This window comes from Mytilus galloprovincialis, chromosome 12 (assembly GCF_965363235.1).
Source record: "Mytilus galloprovincialis chromosome 12, xbMytGall1.hap1.1, whole genome shotgun sequence".
Classification (NCBI taxonomy): domain Eukaryota; kingdom Metazoa; phylum Mollusca; class Bivalvia; order Mytilida; family Mytilidae; genus Mytilus; species Mytilus galloprovincialis.
The window spans coordinates 29,265,393-29,288,951 of NC_134849.1; the positions used below are offsets into that span (position 1 = coordinate 29,265,393).

Genomic DNA, 23,559 nt, shown 5'->3' on the forward strand with positions numbered 1-23,559 from the left:
GTTCACTTGATATCCTCTTCTTTTTTTTATTTAAACAAAACATATTCAACATCGTCCTCTATATTCACATTCGTTGTTGGGCTGCTACTCTTGCAAATTCTGTAAAAGAATGATAATAGAAATTTAAGTACAACAACCAATCATGTGTCCATCCGAATTAAAGAACATCGCCAGCCTATTGTTATATTCTTCTGGTTTGTTTTCTACGTTGTTTTGTTTTGTTTTCTTCTTTTTATGGAAGGAGGAGTGGGTTCGCTTACATTTTACAATTTGATCTTTTTGGAGGAGGGGGTAAGACTGTTCGCTTGCTTTTTGCAATGTTATCTTTTGGTGGTCATTTTTACCATTTATGGCTTTGAAATTGATTTCAGTTATTTCAATCTCTGGAAAAAAAGAAGTCAAATGGCAGTGAAATTACCTTGCAAAAAGCATTGCGAACCCTTTGAACAGCTTTTGCAAGAGTTATTTATTGTGCAGCTAGGGAGCATGACACAGTCTATATACTAATATGTGACTAAGGAAGTTGCCATTTGATTTTTAGGGGGCCTAGGATGAAACTGGAAAAAAAATATAGACAGGACAAACTCTAAGCAAAATGTGTACTAGTTTATAAATGAACTGAAACAAATGCAAGGTCTTACTAAGTCCCACATCTCAGTATTTTAGCTTATTACCTTCAAAACTGATAACTCCATCTCCATTCAAATCTGCCTCCCTTAACATTTCCGATGCATCCATTTCTGCTGTGTCTGTACCAAGAGATTGTAGCACCATTATCAATTCCTCTTTTGTAATTTCTCCATTTTTATCTATATCAAAGTTGTCAAAAGCTTGTCGCAAGACTTCATCTTCATAGTCTATTAAACATATCTACAAGACAATACATTGTTTTGTGCTTCGTTACTAACATGATATATAATAATATAGTGTCGATACAACACGAACTTATAAAGAAAGTAAGGAACGTTCCAACTTCCACAGACAAAGTTAACCTTTGTTACATGTAGCTACACATATAACATAATAAGATGTGGTATGATTACTGTGTATTCTTAAATATTTCTGTGTATTTGCTGGGTGGACTGATTGTCTCCAAGGATATGACCAGCACAGAAGCCAGTACCAAAGCCAGTACTTTGGTACTGGCAAGAAAATACGGATTGTGTGTTACTGAAATGTCTTGTTACAAAACTTTTGAAATTATTTAAAAATAAGGAATGTATCTCTCTCATGCAAAGCTCTGATTCATTTCCCAGCTTTGGCTACTAGTATATTGTTTTATCCTTTTTGGTTCAAAGCTGATCATCCTATTAATAAGCTTTAGATTTTCGACTCTAGCATCACTCAAAAGATATTGATCGTCGAAATGTGCATCTGGTGCAGAAATTCTGTCACCTGCTACGTTCTTATACAACTTTGCCTTTCAAATTTTAAGGTTCAATCATTTCTGGTGAGACTAAATAAAGAAACGAGCGTTGGACGTAATAAAGTTATATTTTCATACGTATTATTAGGTATGCTGTTGTGAAAATGTCTTGTGCGTATCGACAAAGGAACTATGCTTACGTTCACTTTATTTGAACTTGGTGGATAGTTGTCTCATTGGGTATCATACCACATCTTCTTGTTGGTTTTTTTCATATTTGCTTGTATGCTTTCATAATTGTTCTTTTTTATATTTCTTAGATGCTTTCATTAGTGTTCTTTTTCACATTTCTTATTTGCTTTTATAATTATATATATTTCTTGTATGCTTTTATAAGTGTTCTTTTTCATATTTCTTATTTGCTTTTATAATTGCTTGTTTAACTCCGAGTACCAGTGATGATTTCAGCAATACTGTCACCGATGTAAGTAAGCAGAAATATTTTCTTTATGTCGATAACTTCGTATGTCAACAAATTACAGACAAAAGCGTTCATCTATTAACATTCAACAAATTAAATATTGTAATTGTAACAACTAACATTATGTAGGGGGGAATGTCTATCCTTTTTAAAAAGGTTGTTTTCATTATACTTACAGGTTTGCTGTTTTTACTCATTATTGTCTCAAATTCTTTGTAATCTATAAAACCATCACCTAAAAAATAAACAAGTTATGACTCAAATAAGGCCGTTTTCGCTTTTGAATTGTTTAACATTTAATATGCGGAGCCTTTTATACATGTATCTGACAATACGGTATAAGTTTAATTTACCGATTGTTGAAGGTCGTAAGATCTATTATTTCTCATTTCCACGTCCTTTGATCTTGATACATATTATCTAATGGGAGAAGCAATCAATTTCATAACATATTTAATTAAACTAGTCAATCAATATATTTAATTTCTAGCTTTGTTAGTGTGAAGGACTCAATTCAAGCGAAGTGTACGAGTTCTAAAAAGTAGTCATATATTTGTAACTGTGAATAGCAATGAATTGTATATTTAATTTGTGAAAAAAGTCGCCGTTTGACCTAAAAACATCCCAGTATCTTGGAGTGCATCACATGAACATATGCAGAAATCACATTTAATGAAATTGAGAATGGAAAAGGACGTTTCTGTCCATCCTGACGCGTACATTGTACATATATAGATATCGAGATGTGCATCCCATGACCATGCGTATGTATCACATTTATAATCTTGTTATTCCTGTGCACTTTTTCGAAGTGTGTATCATGTCGTGCGTATAATATGTTGATACCAGAGTAACACTGTGTCTTTTCCTTTTACATATGTTCCATGTGTCACTAACGTGTAAATTTATGTTTCTGCTGAACATGACATGTGCGATAAGTCATGTGTATCCCATGTACATATGTAACCACCATAGTATCGATGTGTGGATCCCCCGAAAACATGTCGATATCATGTTATCGATGTGTGTATCCATTGAAACTGTTTAGAAATAATTGTTTTGTTGTCTGTATCTTATAAACTGGTAAATATGTAAAATAGGGGCGAAAGATACCAGAGGGATAGTCAAACTCATAGAACGAAAATAAACTGACAACGCCATGGCTACAAAAAAAGATAAAAAATATATATATATAATAGTACACAAGACACAACATAGAAAACTAACGAATAAGAAACACAAATCCTAACAAAAACTGCATGGGTGATTATCGGTGCTCCAGGAGGGTAAGCATATCCTGTTCCACATGTAACACCCATCGTGTTGCTCATGTTATTGTTTTAAATTACTTACCATTTTTGTCTACTTCTCGAATCATCTTTTTGGCTTGTTTCTCGTTGAGTGTCATACCCAATAAATCTGAGGCGTGTCTTAGTTCCGTCCATGACAGTCTGTTGTCCTTGTTTATGTCGATCTGTTTAAATGCTTTCCGACATTCTGTAACGATTTAAAACAAACATGTCACAATAACTATTCAAGGGATACATGTACCAAAAACATTGACATCAATCTATGTGTCTCGTTATTTTTTATAATTTGTTTTACAAATATTTACTGTGACCCTTTGACTAAAATATTTAAAATAAGAATTACTGACAAGAATTATTTTTACCCTTTGATATGAGAAAGAAGATGTTGTATGATTCATTATCAATGAAACAACTCTCCACACGAGACTGAGTCGGGATACAGTTTGACTTAAATTGTCTCTTTAAAGAAAATGATTATTTTATTTTAATATGTATTGACTAAATTTAACCATAATACATTTTTTTTCAACGGTTCAAATAAAGTTTATTGCTATTTTACAGAATTGTACCATTTTTAACGTCAAGCCTACTTAGTACGTACCTTATTGCGTGCTTAAGACATTCTATCATTAACTAATTTGAACCGATACCGGTCCCATTATTTTGAGAGAAAAACGTCTTTGTTATTTGACAGATGTGCACATGAATATCGGTGAACAATGTTCTGTTTAATTTATTCAAGTGACTTGTTCTGAATGGCGATAACAGATTAAAGGTTAAGATGTTTATCAACAGACTTAAATAGATTGATAAGAAGCTATCATTTACTGTCATGTATCTGTGTGTTTTAATCTTAATTTAGAGATTTATTGAAAGAAATGGAGTAACCAGTCATAATATCAGTACATATAAAATGTAAATGGAAAAATGATGTATTGATATCATCACTCCCCCCCCCCCCCCCCCCCGAAAAAATGATTTAAATTTCCATCTCACAACCCATGTTTCTTGACAGATATCTGCGAGTGCTCTCAGATCTGTCCCTAGTGTCTTTTTGTTGGCGGGATGTACAAGTACCCGGCCACGTCCACTTGTATTGTTGTCCGTCTGATGAGTTAAGCCTTTTTCAGCTGATTTTTATAGTTAGTTCTTATGTTGTACTGTAATATGAACTTATATCACTGTCGCAGGTTAGGGGAGGGTTGGGATCCCGCTAACATGATTGTTTAATCCCGCCACATTATGTATGTATGTGCCAGTCCCAAGTCAGGAGCCTGTCATTCAATGGTTGTTGATTGTTTATGTGTTACATATTTATTTTTCGTTCATTTTTAACTCTACTGGCCCGAAGGGTCAAGTTAGTTTTTCTCATCACTTGGTGTCCGTCGTTCGTCCGTCGTCCGTCCGTCGTCGTCGTCGTTAACTTTTTTATATTTTAACCTTCTACTAGAGAACCACTGAATGGAATGCAACCAAATTTGGCATGAATATTCTTTATGAGGTGCTGACCAAGTAAACAATAAAATAAAGCATACTGTATTGTTACTTTGTAACCGATCCATCATCCAAGATGGCCGCCAGCGGGGGGACTTAGTTTAATATTGGACCCCACGGGAAATGCATACAAATGACTTCTTTTAGAGAACCACTGAATGGAATGAAACAAAACATAGCATGATTGTTCCTTACAATGTGCTGAACAAGTGTTGTTATTTTGCAGCCGAGCCATCATCCAAAATGGCCGCCAGCGAGGGACTTAGTTCAACATAGGACCCAAGGGAAATAAATACAAATGTCTTCTTTTAGAAAACCACTGAATGGAATGAAACCAAACGTAGCATCAATGACCTTTCTGATGTGCTGATCAAGTGTTGTTACTGTGTATTTGATCAATCATCCAAGATGGCCGCCAGTGAGCGGCAGGACCTTATGGGAATTCATACAAATGTCTTCTTTTAGAGAACCACTGAATGGAGTGAAACCAAACATAGCATTAAGGTTCCCTATAAGATGTTCACCAAGTGTTGTTTCTTTGTTGCTGATTCCACATCCAAGATGATCGCCAGCCGAGGACTTAGTTTAACAAAGGACCCTAAGGGAAATGCATACAAAAGCATTCTTCTAGAGAACCACTGAATGGAATGAAACCAAACGTAGCATGAATGTTTTTTTCTGGTGTGCTGACCAATTGCAAGTGTTTGAACTTTATAGCCGATCCATCATCCAAATGTATTCTTTTAGAAAACCAAAGAATGAAATGCAATATTAAACTAAATTTTATATTTTTTTATATAATTTTAAATACCCATGTAGAGTCAGGTGAACGACATAGGCTCTTGAGATTCTACTATCGGGATTAAAGTGTTCGGAAAGCCCTAAGTATAAAATGCTTGAAAGCATCAAACTCAAATGGTTTACAATGGTCTTACTATAGTACAACTGTATTCGAAGGAATTACATGGTAAATTGAGAATGTAATCGTCGGAGCTAGTCATACTGTGTCAGTATTCTGTAGAAAATATTTCTCCAAATGAGCGTCTCTTTTCGGCAGAAGTGGTTAAAAGTTCAAGTTTAAAACTATTTGAACATTCGGCTAGTTACAATATGTATATATATGCAGCGCGTTATATGGTTACACTATTGGTAACTAATTACATTGGGGTTGGGAGAGTACAGGCGTTAAGCCCGTACAGTAGCTTTGTTCTCATTATAAAACTTACATCTTTTCTAAACAAAAATAACAACGTTTACGGAACAGAAACAAAACCTGATTTCAAGATGGTAAACAAAATTCATTACCGTAGGCGGATCCAGGGGCCTGGGAGGGGGCTGCCCCCACCCCCTTTAGTGGGAAAAATTTGGTTTATTATATAGGAAATCACTGAAGCATGACTGGAGTGGCCCCCTTAGGTCAGTCAGCGGGTCCCCCTTATAAAAAGTTCTGGATCCGCCACTGATTACAAAAACCTTGTTTTAAAATTACATGTACGAGTATGTTTGCCAATATTATACAAAATCGAAAAATTGTGCGTCACTTTTTCATAAATTTTTAATTGCTAAATGAAATATCTAAGGTTAGACTCGAAGAGTAACTTTTTAATTCTATCGACAAAAATACATATAGATATAAATTAAAAGAACGCATAAACTTACTTTATTTAGATTAATTCACAGCTAAATAAACAAATTAATATACATTTGTTTCTGAAATATTTTGTAATAGGTAAAAATATTAAAGTTTATGAGAGTCAAACATACAGGCAAAAATTATTTTTTTGAATTATAGTCAGTAATCTGTTAATTTTTCTACGCCATTTTATTAACGTTGATTACCTTATCGTTAAAACTAAAAGTCGAAAGAAAAATAATTATGAGAAATAAAATAGTTATGCAGTTAATTGTATTAATTCGTTTATTCAAAATTTATAATAAAAAAAACATCTTTATTTTTGTTTGATTATCAAAATGTAAAAAATTCTGAATTATCCTGTTATGTATATGCACCATTTACTTTTTTCAAACGATCAAAGACAGTAATTACCTTCTTTTTCTTTCTGTGTAAGTTCCCGGAAATATTTCATGTGCACACCTATATCCATCCTGATAGAATTGTGTCTTATTCAAACAAATTAAAAATATTTATACTCGTCTAAACACAATAATAAATAATTGTTTCTCTGTGATGCTATTTTAAACTTAGATATTTACATTTAAACCTGTGTAAACAAATCATATAATTAGTCATATTAGATTTCAAATGACGCCAGTTAAAATTAATGTGTTTTAAAATTAGGATACATGTACCTATTCATAATAGGTGTTGATGCGAACTTTAATTAGGAATTTAATGTTGAAGCCTTATTGATTAAATAATTATACGAAAATATAACTGAATATATCCGTTAATTTTAATGCCTGATGGAGACCAGTCGACTCCAGTTTTTTTGTAATTAATAAGTATACCTAAATTAGAATATCTAAAATTAAGAATGGAAATGGGGAATGTGTCAAAGAGACTACCACCCGACCACAGAGCAGACAACAGCAGAAGGTCACCAACAGGTCTTCGATGCAACTTCTTTTGCATTAAGTTGAAACATTCACCTTTTTATAAAAAATCCTTTATTTTCCTGAAGTGAGATGAAATATTTGCCAATGTACATTAACTTGACAACAGATAGTAATGGATTAATCTTAATCTATAAAACACAATTCCTTCGTAAGTCATAACAATGCATTTCACTATCTGAGACAGGCTAATTACAATTGATTAGCAATTCAAATGTAATGTTAAAAGATTAATGTAGTCTGGCTAATGCTTTCAAACGTATAAACCAAAGCGTCATTGGTGGTAAATGACTTCCTAATCCATGTTTATTTGCAGGGCATAATGTTACTATCTGTTTTTATTCATTCGATATACGAACAATAAACGCAGTAAGGCTTCCTTTAATTCTATAGCGTCTAATTCTAAAACGTAATCAGTTCTGTTCAATTTTGTCTAAATTATAACTTTAAATAATTACCTGGTACAAAAATGTACATCACCGTCATGAACACGTTTATTCGACTTCATTTGACCTTGCATGTATGAGATCTAGTCTCGTACAGGCAAGGGTCCGAAGATGGAGATTGTATCGTTGTTGGTTTTTTTTAAGTTTTGAAGAAAGACATCTTAAAAGATGAATGCATGTATGTACAAACACAAGAGATTCGCAACTAGGCGAATTAACGTTTATTATATCGACCACTAATGTTATTGTATTATGTGTCTCTAGTACAACTATAGTTTACGTAACATTTATGTTATCCTTTTTTACATATATAATTATGATATTCAATTAAAAAAATCTATGAACATAAAAATCTGCATTATACAATTGCAAGTTTTGACCTCCAAGTCAGCTGAAATTCTTTATACATATAATATTTTTGGCCGTGTTAATTGTAAACTCGATGGTGTCCAGTCCCAAAACATACACGTGATGTATGTTAAAACTGTAGTATACATTTATGCATTAGTTTACGGAGCCCTGTTGGTCTCACACATATTATAAAGTGTCTTTTAAAGTCCTGCGCTGAAGATGTGTAAAGGCTTACGCTGGAGATGTAAAGTCTAGCGCTTGACTCTACATCTCCAGGGCTTGGCTTTATATCTCCAGCGCTGGACTTTATATTTCTAGCGCTTGACTTTACATCTTCAGCGCTAGACTTTATATCTTTACATCTTCAGCGCTGGAATTTACATCTCCAGCGCTTGACTTTACATGATCACAAGGCCAGGAAATTGTTGAAACTAAAGTTGCAACCTCAGTTGGACAAGTTTAGGATAGATGCCAGATGGGTTTAATATACATGTAGGTCAAATATAGTTCCCCTAGTCTAAAGTACTAATAAATCGTTGGTCTTTTATATTCTTCAGTTTGAGAGTTCTTGGCGAACAGGGGCGGAACCAGACTTTTAAAAACGGAGGGAGGGTCGAATCCAGGATACAGGTCCCCATTCAAAAGCATTAATTGTAAGGAAGGGGTTCCAACCCGTCCCCTTTGCATCTAATACTGACCAAGGATTAATTAATGATTTAGATGAACGGAATCAGCAAAGTTCGCAAAGAAAAACAGAAAATTATTATGACTGTCACTTTGTTTCCATAATATTTGTTTCGAATAAAATGTGACGGTTGGAAGCAGAAACAGATGCAAGGTTGAAACTGTTAATAATGTATTGCTAAGTATTGATAGAATTTAACTTATTTTCATTAGGGAAAAGTATAATCAATTTCGTTAAAAAATAGATTAAACTTTCATAAATATTTAATTCAATAATTAAAACATTCTTTCAAAAACAATGAACTAGAATATTGAATTTCATGCAAAACGGCATTTGTTATTTGATACTTAGTTACAAAACACTACATACACGCATCTCGTCGCGCATACCATTTTATCAACGCATATCTGGGAGAAAAGTCAGAAAAAGAGAACATGCATCCATATCTTTTTGGAACGTTATTTCTATTTAGTTTCGTACAATTTTCTACGAGTCAGTGCTACAATGGAAAATTTTCATGTATAGTTAATCCAACAGAGCCCGGTAAACATTTTCCGGGCACTGTATTCATGACGTTTGAAAAGTTCGGTCCAAACCAGTGCTTTGACGAATGTATTCGTCGAGCAAGGTGCGAGTCGTTCAATTACAAAGCGTCGGCGTTCTACTGTGAACTCAATACTGGACATGGTATAGAAAGTGACACGAGTAACGACTTCGTCAATGATGCGAAGTATGAATACACTTCAATGGAGGGATTGAGAAAGGTAAGTAATGAATTTTACATGTATCGTTATTGTAAAACGTTTAAAGTACATCTGTATTTGGTAGATATTTTTGATTAAATGTTTTGTTTCGGAATTTAGAAATAAACAATAAATGTCTTTGAAAAACTAATATTTACTCCGGCCGTGACGTCGACCTCAGTTATTATCTTTTTTTAAACTGAAAATAATGAAAAAAAAAACCCAACTCATTCATGTTGTGTTTAAGGATGTTCGCAAATCTGTTTAAAAAAACAAGCTTTTTCAAAGACCGTTATGAATTGATAGTATACAGATACAGAAGTAATAAAAGTAGAAAAAATGGAGGGTCCTTGTGCTTGTTTTCAAGATATAAGTCATTTTAATTTGGCTGGAAATAATTCTCTCTAGATTTTTCATACATTTAACAATTGTAAATTGTGTCAAAAACTATGAAACTATGAAAAAATAAAAAAAGGATTTTATAAGGTATTTAAATATGGCTATTTGAACTTTATGTTAAAAAATAATGAAAAGAAAGGAAGGGTTAGTGGACAAAATTTAGTAATGGCAATACATGGATAAAACCGGAAAAATAGAGGTGAAAACATCTTGTCTAAATGTATACTCTTTACCACACCATCTCACGTGACTTACATGTTTTAGTATTTATTATTATCAATAATAATAGTTAATATTTTAATGATTGATGTACAATTGGATTTAGTTAATATCGGAATATACAATTAAACAAATACTATCCTCTTTAAGGCCAGGCCTCGGTGCATTTTAGTTTGCCAGTTATCAAAAGTCAATAACACCACATCTTTGCCTCATCAACATACACTAACTGTATATTTCGCAAGAAAGCCTAGGATATGATAACGAACATAGAAAACAAGTCAAGTGATTAAATTGTTTTACTCATTACATGTAATAATAAACTAGAATAATGATTAAATATATAAAACAACACATATTTTATACTTTGACAGACATTTTATGATCCTTGTATATACGCTAGTGGATGCTACCCCGGAACAGTATGTGATCGGCAGGCCGATGGTACAAGAAGCTGCGAGATTGAAGGTAGAAACATATAATATAAATATTCATTGTGTTATATATTGTAAGGGAACGATCATTTAACTTTAAAGGGAGGGTTATTTTTTTTCCTTAAAGAATATTCGGATCCCCATTTTAATAAACAAGAATAATCTGGTTAAGCAGATGATAAAAAAATATTCGGAATACTGATTTTGCCCATTACTTATAGTGTTAAATTTTGAAAAAAATAATTCGATTTGATAGCGTCAAAAAAAAAAGGAATTTATAAAAATTTCCGACTGAGAAAAAAAAAAAAAACAGCTTATATGTCATACTTGTTAAAAAAAAAAACAGTACACTTATTAATTTCGCCCGTGACCCATTTTTCGTCTCTTAATTAGAATTTAATTCCAAGTTATTTTTACTGTTATTTATCTTGACAATGTGTTTATGTTTATGCTTTTGTTATCCATTGTTTAACGGTTTAAATCTTACCTTACTTCGGACTCGACCTCAGATAAAGGTTTACAGTAACATTGTTCTCTAAAAGTATGATTTCCTATCCATTAATAGTCCTAGAATAAAGATTGGAAAGGACATTGACAGTTTGTAACGCTATATTCTTAGTGAACTACTTCCATCAGCAATCAAAAACCGATTTCACGCTTCCCCTTTTTGGTGTCTCAGGTTACGTTGACAATTGTATCTTTCCGACATCTTCGTATGCCAACATTTTTATTGTTGTATGTTTGTTAAATGATTAATGTCTTGGTTATATACAACCAAATTAAGAAACGAAATACCGGACCCTCAGTTTAAAGACATGAAACACCAAAACAATAAAAAACAAGTAGTCGAATGTATCGCAATCGACCAAACATTCACAATTATATTTGCTGTCTTTATTTATAACATGAATCATATAGAATAGTATAAATCTTTTGTTATTTTTTGTTGTTGTTCTTTTTATCTTTATAGCTTCCGATCGGAATTGGTTAAACTTATTGTTGAAGGCCTTTGATAACTTTTAGTTGTTTACACTTTTTTTGTCGTTTGTGGACAATTGTCTCATTGCTAAGGAGTTTTTACTTCACGGGTAGATTACTATTAGATCTAGACTAGTGAAACCGGGTGAAAATGGGCATCATAAAGACTCGGTTGTAAATAAGTATGGATTCTTTATTAAAGGTCTTAGGCAGCAACCATTTGATTTTCTGGGGGGGGCTATGGTTTTTTTTGGAAAAAAAAGTTTGTTTCCAGTTTTTGGAGAAAAAAATAATTTGTTTTTGATTCTGAGAAAAAAAAATTGTTTGTTTCACCCTCAGCTGCCACTATATGTAATGCTAAAATTGAAAGAAAAAAATGGTTTTCGACTTGTCGCGAAAAAAAAAATTTGTCCAGAAAAAAAAACCATAGCCCCCCCCCAGAAAATCAAATGGTTGCTGCCTTAGTAATCAGTTGTCTCGTATAAAGACCCTCAAGTGCTTATTTGAAGGTCACAAGACTTCATATGTGTATTGGCTACATCAAATATTAACCTGTAAAGTAGTAATATGGATTCCCAAAAGATTCAGCAAATAACTATTACAACTTATATAAGACAATTTGCAAACTCCAGAATTGTGAAATATATCTGCTCAGTATGACAATTGAAATGAGAGTCCTCAGAACAATAGAAATTTCCCTCCAAAAAGAACATGTGACCAAAATCACTATCCATAAGAAATATAGCCTTAATTAAGATTCTAAATATAGAAATCAAGGTAACATAAACAAACAGGTACACTGGTCAGTTTAACAGTATTCAGACTGGACAAATTAAATACCATTCAATGTGTAACTAATAATATCAATAGTATGAAAATCATTTTATTTTAAAAGAGGGACGAAAGATACCAAAGGGACAGTCAAACTCATAAATCTAAAAATAACTGACAACGCCATGGCTAAAAATGAAAAGGACAAACAAACAACAGTACACACGACACAAAATAGAAAACTAAAGAATAAACAACACGAACTCCACCAAAAAAAAAGGGTGATCTCAGGTGCTCCGGAAGGGTAAGCAGATCCTGCTCCACATGTGGCACCCGTCGTAATATATCTAATCAATATATACAAATTTACATTTACAAAAATATGCTAAATTCCACTCTACCACACTAGTTCTATTTAGCAAAACGTTTTGGAATTTTAAGTCTTCAATGTTCCAAAGTTCATACTCTATTTTAATTTTTTACTTTTTGTCTCACTTCACGGAGTCAAGTATTGAAGCATTAGTATGCTGTTTCCGACGTTGGCGGCGGCGGCGGCAACAACTTATTAGTTTGTGATAAGGTTTAGTTTATGGTGAACCCCAAGTGGTAGGTGAATAATATTTGGTATGCAGTTGTATTATCATTGGCGCGTCTCATTTCCAAAGAAAATGTTTGGCTCCGCCCCCTCCGTTATGGTCTAATAACTTTGAACATTTTTCTCTGTGTACATGTATTCTGTTGTCATACGTATGCAGTTGTATAAGCATTGGCATATCTGATTTCTATGGAGATTTTTTGGCTCAGCCCACTTAGTCATACATTTAGTCTATTGACTTTGATTTTTTTCTTAGTTTACATGTATTAGTTTGTGATAAGGTGGGTTCAAGGGGAACCATAAGTTGTAGGCCAAAGCTAATTGCTATTCAGTTGTATAAACACTTGCACATTTTATTTTCATAGAGAATATTTGGCCCTGCCCTCTCAGTCATGGTCTATTGACTAGATGAACTGCATTTGATATTTGGTATGAAACCATTGGTATTAACAAGTCTTCTTATTTCCATGAAGATTATAAAGCCCCATCCCCCATCATGGTTCATTGACCTTGAGACTTTTACATAGTTTACAAATTAATGTTTGTTTAATGGGAACGACTAAAGATAAGTTAGAATTTATGAACTTTTCTCATGACGAATAAAATTCAAACTCCTTAATCTGATTTTTTTTGTGAAAAATGTGCTTTTTGTACAAAAGACTTCGATCAAATTTGAGTAATTTAGAATCAGGTATACTAACATATTCTTTTATTTGTATAGTGATTTGAAATTGCTTTTACTGTTCAATTGAAATAAGTGCATATAATATTTATTGTACTAGTATATAACATACACTTACAGCTTTGCTAAATAAATCTTTTTTTTTCAACAACATATTCAAAGTACTATTTTTAGAATTTTTGCAGTTTAAAAAATACAAAATAAGTAACGATAAAGAAAATTAGATGTTAAGAAAATGAGACGTTTTCAGTGTTACATTTGTTTTTTACATAGACGTAAATGTATACCAGAATCATTTGGAAAGCATAGCTACTACAACACTGGAAGTGCAAACAACGGAAGTGCAAACAACGGAAGTCACAACACCTAAAATTATCGAATCAAATGCAGCACCGGAAAACACTACAGAAGTAAACAAAACTGAAAACACAGCTACAACAATGGAGGTAAACCAAAATGAAAATGCAGCTACAACAATGGAGGTAAACCAAAATGAAAATGCACCTACAACAATGTACGGATCTAATTTAACAGAGGTGACTACAGTTGCAGCTCCAAGACCAAAAAAGTAACAACGTTAACAAATCATCACTTATAAATACGACAGCAAAATATGAATAAGAGATCGAGTTTTAATGGTTTTGTTAATTTTTTCTAATATGGAAAATGTTTAGGTATAGTATAAACTCTCTAAACCATGTCGGTAAAAAAAAATCATGTGAACTAATGTTATTTTAGTATCATGGCATCCTGATTGTGACTGTATAAATTGTGTGTTACTGTATTTTAATCTATTACTGTCGTTCTTCATATAAACTGTCAATATGTTAGATGCTATCGTTGCTAAGGAAGTTGGTATCAACCTTACCTGGTTCCTGGTACTACATTCCAGGTATAAGCTGATGGCCATACGCTGTTATATTGGTATATAATATATGTCGTGTATAAAGTTGCGATTTTGTACAGGTTATAACATGTACAAAAATATTGTACATGTTTTAACTTGTAAAATGCAAAAGTACAAGTTATAACGCATACAAAAGTACCTCGTACATTTTGTACATGTTACAAAATGTACGAAATATTGGTTAAAAATGGTTTTAACTTGTAAAGAAATTATGATAAATCTAAATGAAGTAAAATAGACATTTAAATTTGTTAATGAATAAAGAATATGTGCATTTATATACTTCAAATTATTCTTTTTTTTTGATAAATTATAAGATCATTTCATGAGGCGAATGTTATAAATTATTCTTTTTTTGATAAATTATAAGTAGATCAATTCATGATGCGAATGTTATTTTGATGTTTAACATATATATCCTCTACTTTGAAAGCAAGTATTGATTGCCTTCGGCTGTTGTCTGCTCTATTGTCGGGTTGTTGTATATTTTTAACATTCCCCATATCAATTCTCAATTTTATTTGCAGATAAATCTATCCTGGCTATCCTCTTACGTCTTTAAGTGTCAACTAGAATAAAAGTATTATACTATTGCCTTCAAAGTGGACACTCACAGTTATAATTCATCAGATGAAAAAATACTGAATAGTGTTTGATGACTACTGCCTGTGTGTTTTAAATGGTATAAAGGAAACATAAAAACTATGCATCTGGGGTCAGTTTCACAAAGCTGTCTTAGGACTAAGACATGTCTTAGGATTGTCTTATTACATATCTTACTCCCGGAGAACCTGAGATCACCCCTAGTTTTTGGTGGGGTTCGTGTTGCTTATTCTTTAGTTTTCTATGTTGTATCATGTGTACTATTGTTTGTCTGTTTGTCTTTTTCATTTTTAGCCATGGTGTTGTCAGTTTATTTTCAATTTATGAGTTTGACTGTCCCTCTTTTACTCCCAAGTGGGTTTCACAAAGTATTCCTAAATTTTAACATCTCTTTAAGTTGGGACAACACGAGAGGTGTCTATGGCCGTATGATAGTCATCAAATTATTTATACATTTTTTGTACAAATTACACTCATTTATTATCTTATCATCAATTTTCATTTTTCTGCTACTTTGTAGGTTGACGGATTATTATGAAGTGCCAACAATCAACCTTCAATGTATTGATTTTAACCAATGATGCACCATGTTATCCTTGAACCTTATCATGACTGATACAGTGATACCTTTTATGATATCTTTGCTAAGATCATCCCAAGACAGCTTTCAGACGAGGTCTGAGATATGTACATAGATAGTCATAAGAGGATCATAAAACATGTCCGAACTCCTAAGATATATTTTATGACACTGTCAGGTCTTAGGAACGCTTCGTAATACCGACCCCTTGACATTAACTGTATCAGAAAAGGACAAAACACACTAACATGAATGAATAATAAAAAAGTGAGGAAAATATTATTGAGATTAATAACATCTGTTGCAATAATAGAAACATATATTTTTTTTTCCAAATTTGTACAAGTTGAAACCCTTTTAAAGCAATAGATAGTACATGTTATAACATGTACGAGGTACTTTTGTAAATTTTATAACTTGTATTTTTGCATTATACAAGTTGTAACATGTACAATATTTTTGTACATTATATAACCTGTACAAAATCGCAACTTGTACACGACATATTTATAGATGTGTAACATACCGAATGTTGTGATGGGAACAAGTCTTATATCAACCCCATTTGAGATCTCCAACATGTATAGAACTTTGTTTCTAGTTTCAGTACAGTATTTCTACAATTTTCTGTGTGGATCTTCCTGTCATAAACAGGTATACATACAAAAGTTTTATTTTTCTATCAGAGATAAAAACAAAATTCTCTTGAAAACAATTTCATTTTGTTTTTGGATATCGGTAAACAACCATGTTTTGACTGTCATATTCGTCTTCGTTTTTTGTTTATTGCATGTTTTAGTATAGCATAAATCAGACAGCATATTTACAGATTTGAGTTATCGTACATTTTATGATGGTTAGTTTAAAAAAAAAGAAGATGTGGTATGATTGCCAATGCGACAACTGTCTACAAGAGACCAAAATGACATTAATAACTATAGGTCACCATACGACCTACAACAATGAGCAAAGCCCATACCGCATAGTCAGGTATAACAGTCCCCAATAAGACAATGTAAAACAATTCAAACGAGTAAAACTAACGGCCTTATTTATATAAAAAAAATGAACGATAGAAAAACAAATATGTAACACATAAACAAACGACAACCACTGAATTACAGGTTTCTGAAGATTTAGATTTTTTAGATTTCACTCTATACGGCATGGGTTGTACTCAGTGTTGAATATCGTCTTAAGGTTACTTATACATGTAGTTGTTTGAATTTAAATCCCTGCTCTTTGTACTCTTAGGACAACTTGAAGAATTTGAACATGAGTTTCTTTTTAAAAGTAAAAACGCCGGGATAAAACAAACTTCCAGGTTTATACTTTTTTTATATATATTATTAAGTTCTATGAACGATCATTTACTAAAGTTAATATTCCGAAATATAAGACCGATATTCATTTTTTCTAACATGTATACAGATTTCATTTATTAAAGATTTTTTTATAATTTCATTGTTTGTCTTTGATCCTTTGTTATATTTGTCCGAACTCTCTGTACGAGAAAGAACCGTTACAACTATTTGAGGGATTCACAGGTGAATTGTGACATAACAAAATATCTATCCACTATCCAACACATGTTTATTATCCAGCAGGCCCGTAGCCAGGAATTTCCAAAAGGGTGGGGGGGATATTTGGACTCACGAACCCGACTTTAACAGTCACAATTCGAACAGATCATTAACTTTAACACTGCTTATTTGTTTCAAGGGGGGTTCGTCCGAACCACCCTGGCTACGGGTATGTCCAGAGCTAGGTAATCTACAAGCCGTCATCCTGAGTGACAAGCTTTACAAAACCTAATGGCTTATTGCTATATATTTTTTCCCTTGCTGAATATACAATGACAACATCGTTGTTAATATAATGGAATTTGATGCGACTAGTATTGTCATACCAGTGAGAGGCTTAGCTAGCTATAAAACATGGTTTAATCCATCGTTTTCTACATAAGAAAATGTCTGTACATGTATATATGTACGTACAAAGTCAGGAATATGACAGTTGTTATCCATTCGTTTGATGTGTTTGAGATTTTGATTTGAATATGAACTTTCCGTTTTGAATTTTCCTCGGCGTTCAGAATAATAAACTCATCATAGATACCAGGACTAAATTTAGTATATACGCCAGACGCGCGTTTCGTCTACAAAAGACTCATCAGTGACGCTCGAATCCAAAAATGTAAAAAAGGCCAAATACAGTTGAAGAGCTTTACTTTTGACTGATCGCCGGTGAACTTGAAACAAAGAACATTCAATCAATTTTTTTAATCGATAAATTGACAAACAGTATCGATAGTTTGTTGTTTAGAGGTGATTGTTCAATTTAGTTTTGTTTTTTGGTTTAATAAAGCCCCTTTTGTCTGTACTAGAAAACACCTATCAAATATTCTAGAAACAGTAAACAACGAGTTAAATAATGAATAAAAAAAAAAATGATTGTAACTATTGTTTCTCACCTTGGATTGTCAGAGCGTAAATAGATTTTACAAACATTTGACATTTTTAGCCGAACAAATTTATCCATTTTATATAACTTCAATTATTGTATGCTGGTTCATATTCTGGACGCCAATCTTTGCTCCTTTATTATATAATTCACTATATGCGTTTACTTTACTACATTGGTTAGAGGTATAGGGGGAGGGTTGAGATCTCAAAAACATGTTTAACCCCGCCGCATTTTTGCGCCTGTCCCAAGTCAGGAGCCTCTGGCCTTTGTTAGTCTTGTATTATTATGTCACCCGATCGACGAAGTCGGGTGACATATTGCTTTTCCTCTGTTTCTTTTTCCCTATTATTATGGCACCCTAAACGGAGTTTGGGTGACATATTGTTATTCTACGTTTCTTTTTGTTTTTTTTATTTTTATGTCACCCGATCGACAATGTCGGGTGACATATTGCTTTTCCTCTGTTTCTTTTTCCGTATTATTATTATGGCACCCTCAACGGAGTTGGGGTGACGTATTGTTATTCTACGTTTCTTTTTTTCTTATTATTTTTTTTCTTCCACTTTTTTTGTCCAGCTTATATTTTGGAATTGGATGAACCAAATGTTATGGAACTATACCATAATGTTAACCAGCATGTGCAGATTTGCAATCGGGGTATGGCATTTTCAAGATGGCCACGGTTACCATGGAAACAGAACATATGTGAAAAATTAAATTTTTGTTTTTGGTGAATAATTTGAGTATGCCTGAACTTAGAATTATCAAATTTTTATATATTGTTGATGTCCACTAAATACAGGTTTTAGAGGATTTTGAGAATCTTTGGAACTACTATATTGCCATGGAAACTAAATATCTTTAGCATTAAACCCTATGGGAAAACCTTATAGTAGCATTTACTCCGTTAACAAGGAAGGTCAAACTCAATGAAACTACATGGATATGTAACATGGCATGTTTTAAAGTGGCACCTGTCTTTGGAATTTTGGAAATGGTAACCGTTACCATGGAAACAGCAAAAATTTCTAAAGTTTCAAAATACTCCAAACTTTATAAAATTTTACATCAATGTTCATTGACATGTGTAGATGAGCTGTTTGACTTTGGAATTTTCAAAATGGCTGCCGTTACCCTGGCAACGGGGGAAGGGTGCCATCCGTTATTGCTAGCAATTACAAATCTAGTTATTATTATTTTTCTTCCACCTAATTTTGTCCGCCCGCTTTCTCAGAGCCAAAGGAACCAATCTGAATGATGGTACACTATAACAAGGAACCCTGACTTTCCTGTTGCTTTCCGGTATTGGAACTAAAAAAATGGCTGCCATCACCATGGAAACTGAAAAATGGTGAAAAAATATAATTTTGGAATTAGGTGAATAGTTTGAGAATGCTTAACCTTAAAATCTTTAGATTTTAATACAATGTAGGTGCCCACTATATACTGCTTTGTGTTGATTTTGGCAATCATTGGAACTGCTATGTTGCCATGGATACGACACCAAAAATTTCCAAAATATGGAAATGCTCCAAATTTTATAAAACTTCACAGTAACGATGAGCAACATTGTAAAATGTGGATTTTGGCATTGGAATTTTGAAAATGTCTGCCGTTACCATGGAAACAATGCAAAACAGGTCAAAATGGTCCAAAAACCTTAAAGTGGCATTAACTTTCTTAATATGGTAGGTCAAATGGATCGAAACTTTGATGGTATGGTCCCTCCCATGTACCAATGTGGTATATGCCATTAAATTTTGGGAATGGTCTCTGTTGCCATAGGAACCAATCAAAATGTCAAAAATTTCAAAAGTTTCAAAATGCTCCAAAATTGATGAAACTTAATATGATTGTAGACTGGCAAGTCTGGATGAGACTTTTGAAGTTGGAATTTCTAAAATGGCTACCGTTGCCATGGAAACTGTAAAATTTGTCAAATATTTTCAAAATGCTCCAAACTTAATGAAACTTAATATTATTGTAAACTGGCATGTATAGATGAGACTTTTGACTTTGAAAATTTCAAAATGGCTGCCGTTGCCATGGAAACAGCAAAAATGTCATGTTTTTAAAAATGATCTAAATGTACTGAAAATTTACAGAAAAATGCATAGCCATGCAAATATGTGCATTCACTGTTAAAAGTTTTTGAAATGGCTGCCGCTTAGTGGCAATTGGGGGGAAGGGTGACATCCGCTATTGCTTGCAATGGCAATTCTAGTTATTATTATTTTTCTTCCACACATTTTTGTCCAGTCTGGAACTTTCATGGGAATGGACACAAAAAGATGGAACTATACCATAATGTGAACCACCAAATGAAGATTTGCTTTTTGGGGTTGGTACTTTCAAGATGGCTGCCGTTACCATGGAAACCTAACAAATGTGAAAAAATCCAGTTTTTTGTTTTGGTGAACTTTTTGGATACTATTTAACTCAGAATCATTATATTTTAATACAATGTAGGTGCCAACTATATACAGGTGTTGGATGATTTTGGCACTCATTGGAACTACTATGTTGCCATGGAAACTACTCCAAAAAATTCAAAAATATCAAAATGTTCCAAACTTAATGAAACTTCACAGTAACGATGAGCAACATTGAAAGATGTGGAATTTGGCGTTGGAATTTCCAAAATCGCTGTTGTTACCATGGAAACAATTCAAAAAGGTCAAAACTTTGAATTTTCACAGAACATTCTAGAACATCAATGTTTAATTTATTCTAGAGACATTAAATGGTATATGATGGTATATATGATTATGGAGGGAAAAAATTGCAGCGGGGGTTTGACTTTGGAATATTCAAAATGGCCGCCGTTACCATGGGAACAGCAAAATTATGAAAAACTTCAAAATGCTTTAAATTTAATGAAACTTATAACAAATTTTGCCTAGCTTATGTAGATTTAACTTTTGAGTTTCGAATTTTCAAAATGGCTGCCGTTGCCATGGAAACAGCAAAAATTTTCTAAATGGCTGCTGCTGGCCTAGCAATAGGGAAAGGGTGCCATCCGCTATTGCTTGCAATGGAAAATCTAGTTATCATTATTATTATGTCACCCTGACGAAGGTCGGGTGACATATTGTTATTGTACGATTCTTTTTATGTCACCCTGACGAAGGTCGGGTGACATATTGTTATTGTACGATTCTTTTTATGGCACCCTCAACGGAGTTGGGGTGACGTATTGTTATTCTACGTTTCTTTTTTTTCTTATTATGGCACCCTCAACGGAGTTGGGGTGACGTATTGTTATTGTACGTTTCTTTTTTTTCTTATTATGGCACCCTCAACGGAGTTGGGGTGACATATTGTTATTCTACGTTTCTTTTTTTTCTTATTATGGCACCCTCAACGGAGTTGGGGTGACATATTGTTATTGTTCGTTTCTTTTTTTCATATTATTATTATGGCACCCTCAACGGAGTTGGGGTGACATATTGTTATTGTTCGTTTCTTTTTTTCATATTATTATTATATTTATTCTTCCACACTTTTTTGTCCATTCTATTTCTCGGAATTGGCTTGAACAATATTGATGGAACTATACCATAATGTAGAGCACCACATTCTATAGTGCAGTGGGGTATGGCACCATCAAGATGGCTGCCGTTGCCATGGAAACGAAACAAATGTGAAAAATTTCTGTTTTTTGTTTTGGTGAACTGTTTGAATATGCTTAAACTCAGAATCATCATATTTTAATACAATGAAGGTGCCCACTATATACAGGTGTTGGATGATTTTGGCACTCATTGGACCTACTATGTTGCCATGGAAACTAAACCAAAAATTTCAAAAATATCAAAATGCTCCAAACTTTATGAAACTTCACAGTTACGATGAGCAACATTGGAAGATGTGGAATTTGGCGTTGGAATTTATAAAATATCTGTAGATACCATGGAAACAATGCAAAAAGGTCAAAACTTTGAATTTTCACAGAACATTCCAGAACATCAATGTTAAATGTATTCTAGAGACATTAAATGGTATATGATGGTATATATGATAATGGAGGGAAAAAATTGCAGCGGGGGTTTGACTTTGGAATATTCAAAATGGCCGCCGTTACCATGGGAACAGCAAAAATTTGAAAAATTTCAAAGTTCTCCAAACTTAATGAAACTTTACAAAATTGACAATTGGCATGAGTAGATGCACTCTATGATTTTGGAATTTTCAAAATGGCTGCCGCTCGCCTGGCAATAGGGGAAGGGTGCCATCCGCTATTGCTTGCAATGGCAAATCTAGTTATTATTTTTATTCTTCCACACTTTTTTGTCCATTCTATTTCTCGGAATTGGCTTGAACAATATTGATGGAACTATACCATAATGTAGACCACCACATTCTATAGTGCAGTGGGGTATGGCACCATCAAGATGGCTGCCGTTGCCATGGAAACGAAACAAATGTGAAAAAATCCTGTTTTTTGTTTTGGTGAACTGTTTTGATATGCTTAAACTCAGAAACATTATATTTTGATACAATGTAGGTGCCGGCCATATACAGGTGTTGGATGATTTTGGCACTCATTGGAACTACTATGTTGCCATGGAAACTACACCAAAAATTTCAAAAATATCAAAATGCTCCAAACTTCATGAAACTTCACAGTAACGATGAGCAACATTGGAAGATGTGGAATTTGGCGTTGGAATTTCCAAAATATCTGTTGTTACCTTGGAAACAATGCAAAAAGGTCAAAACTTTGAATTTTCACAGAACATTCCAGAACATCAATGTTAAATTTATTCTAGAGACATTAAATGGTATATGATTATGAAGGGCAAAAATAGCAGCGGGGGTTTGACTTTTGAATATTCAAAATGGCCGCCGTTACCATGGGAACAGCAAAATTATGAAAAACTTCAAAATGCTTTAAATTTAAAGAAACTTATAACAAATGTTGCCTAGCTTATGTAGACTTAACTTTTGAGTTTCGAATTTTCAAAATGGCCGCCGTTGCCATGGAAACAGCCGCAAATTTTTAAATGGCTGCCGCTCACCTGGCAATGGGGGAAGGGTGCCATCCGCTATTGCTTGCAATGGCAAATCTAGTTATTTTTATTTTTCTTCCACACATTTTGTCCGCGCGAGTTCTCAGAATTGAACCTAACAATGTTTATGGAACTCAACTATAATGAAGAACCCCACTTGAAGTTGTGCACCTTGCTATGGAATGGTAAAAGATGGCCGCCGTTTCCATGGAAACAGCACAAATGCGAAAAAAATCAAAGTGGTCCAAATTGGAAGAAACTCCACAGGAATGTTAACTGGCATGTGCTGATTTCCAGTTTGACTTTGGAATTTTCAAAATGGCTGCCGTTACCATGGAAACAGCTAAAATATCAAAAATTCTAACTCTTTCGTTATAACATCCAACTGGATGAAACTTTATGAAAATGTTCTCCAGTATGCCAAGATATCAAGACAATATTTGGATAGTTCAAAATGGCCGCC

At 33.4% G+C, this 23,559-nt stretch overlaps 1 protein-coding gene and 1 long non-coding RNA gene across 2 annotated transcripts; one reads left to right on the forward strand and one right to left on the reverse strand.

Annotated features, from left to right (window-relative positions):
* Positions 1 to 17: 17 nt before the first annotated feature.
* On the reverse strand, positions 18 to 6,840 carry LOC143055363 (neo-calmodulin-like). Its single transcript, XM_076228503.1, has 5 exons — positions 6,699 to 6,840; positions 3,201 to 3,344; positions 2,024 to 2,082; positions 675 to 870; positions 18 to 99 (listed from the first exon to the last, which is right to left on the reverse strand). Exons 1-5 carry the CDS (start codon positions 6,754 to 6,756, stop codon positions 65 to 67), a joined length of 492 nt encoding a protein of 163 aa, XP_076084618.1. The 5' UTR covers positions 6,757 to 6,840; the 3' UTR covers positions 18 to 64.
* A 2,284-nt stretch (positions 6,841 to 9,124) lies between these two features.
* Positions 9,125 to 17,067, forward strand: LOC143055365 (uncharacterized). The gene is made up of 3 exons (XR_012972002.1): positions 9,125 to 9,471; positions 10,443 to 10,536; positions 13,802 to 17,067. It is a non-coding gene; the product is annotated as an uncharacterized LOC143055365 (long non-coding RNA).
* Positions 17,068 to 23,559: the final 6,492 nt, after the last annotated feature.

Coding starts and splice junctions, on each gene's coding strand:
- LOC143055363 (XM_076228503.1), bottom strand. CDS start 6,756: ATGGATATAGGTGTGCACATGAAATATTTCCGGGAACTTACACAGAAA. Junction 2,083..3,200: donor TCGAGAAGTAGACAAAAATG/GTAAGTAATTTA, acceptor TTTATTTTTTAG/GTGATGGTTTTATAGATTAC. Junction 871..2,023: donor TGAGTAAAAACAGCAAACCT/GTAAGTATAATG, acceptor ATTGTCTTGTAG/ATATGTTTAATAGACTATGA.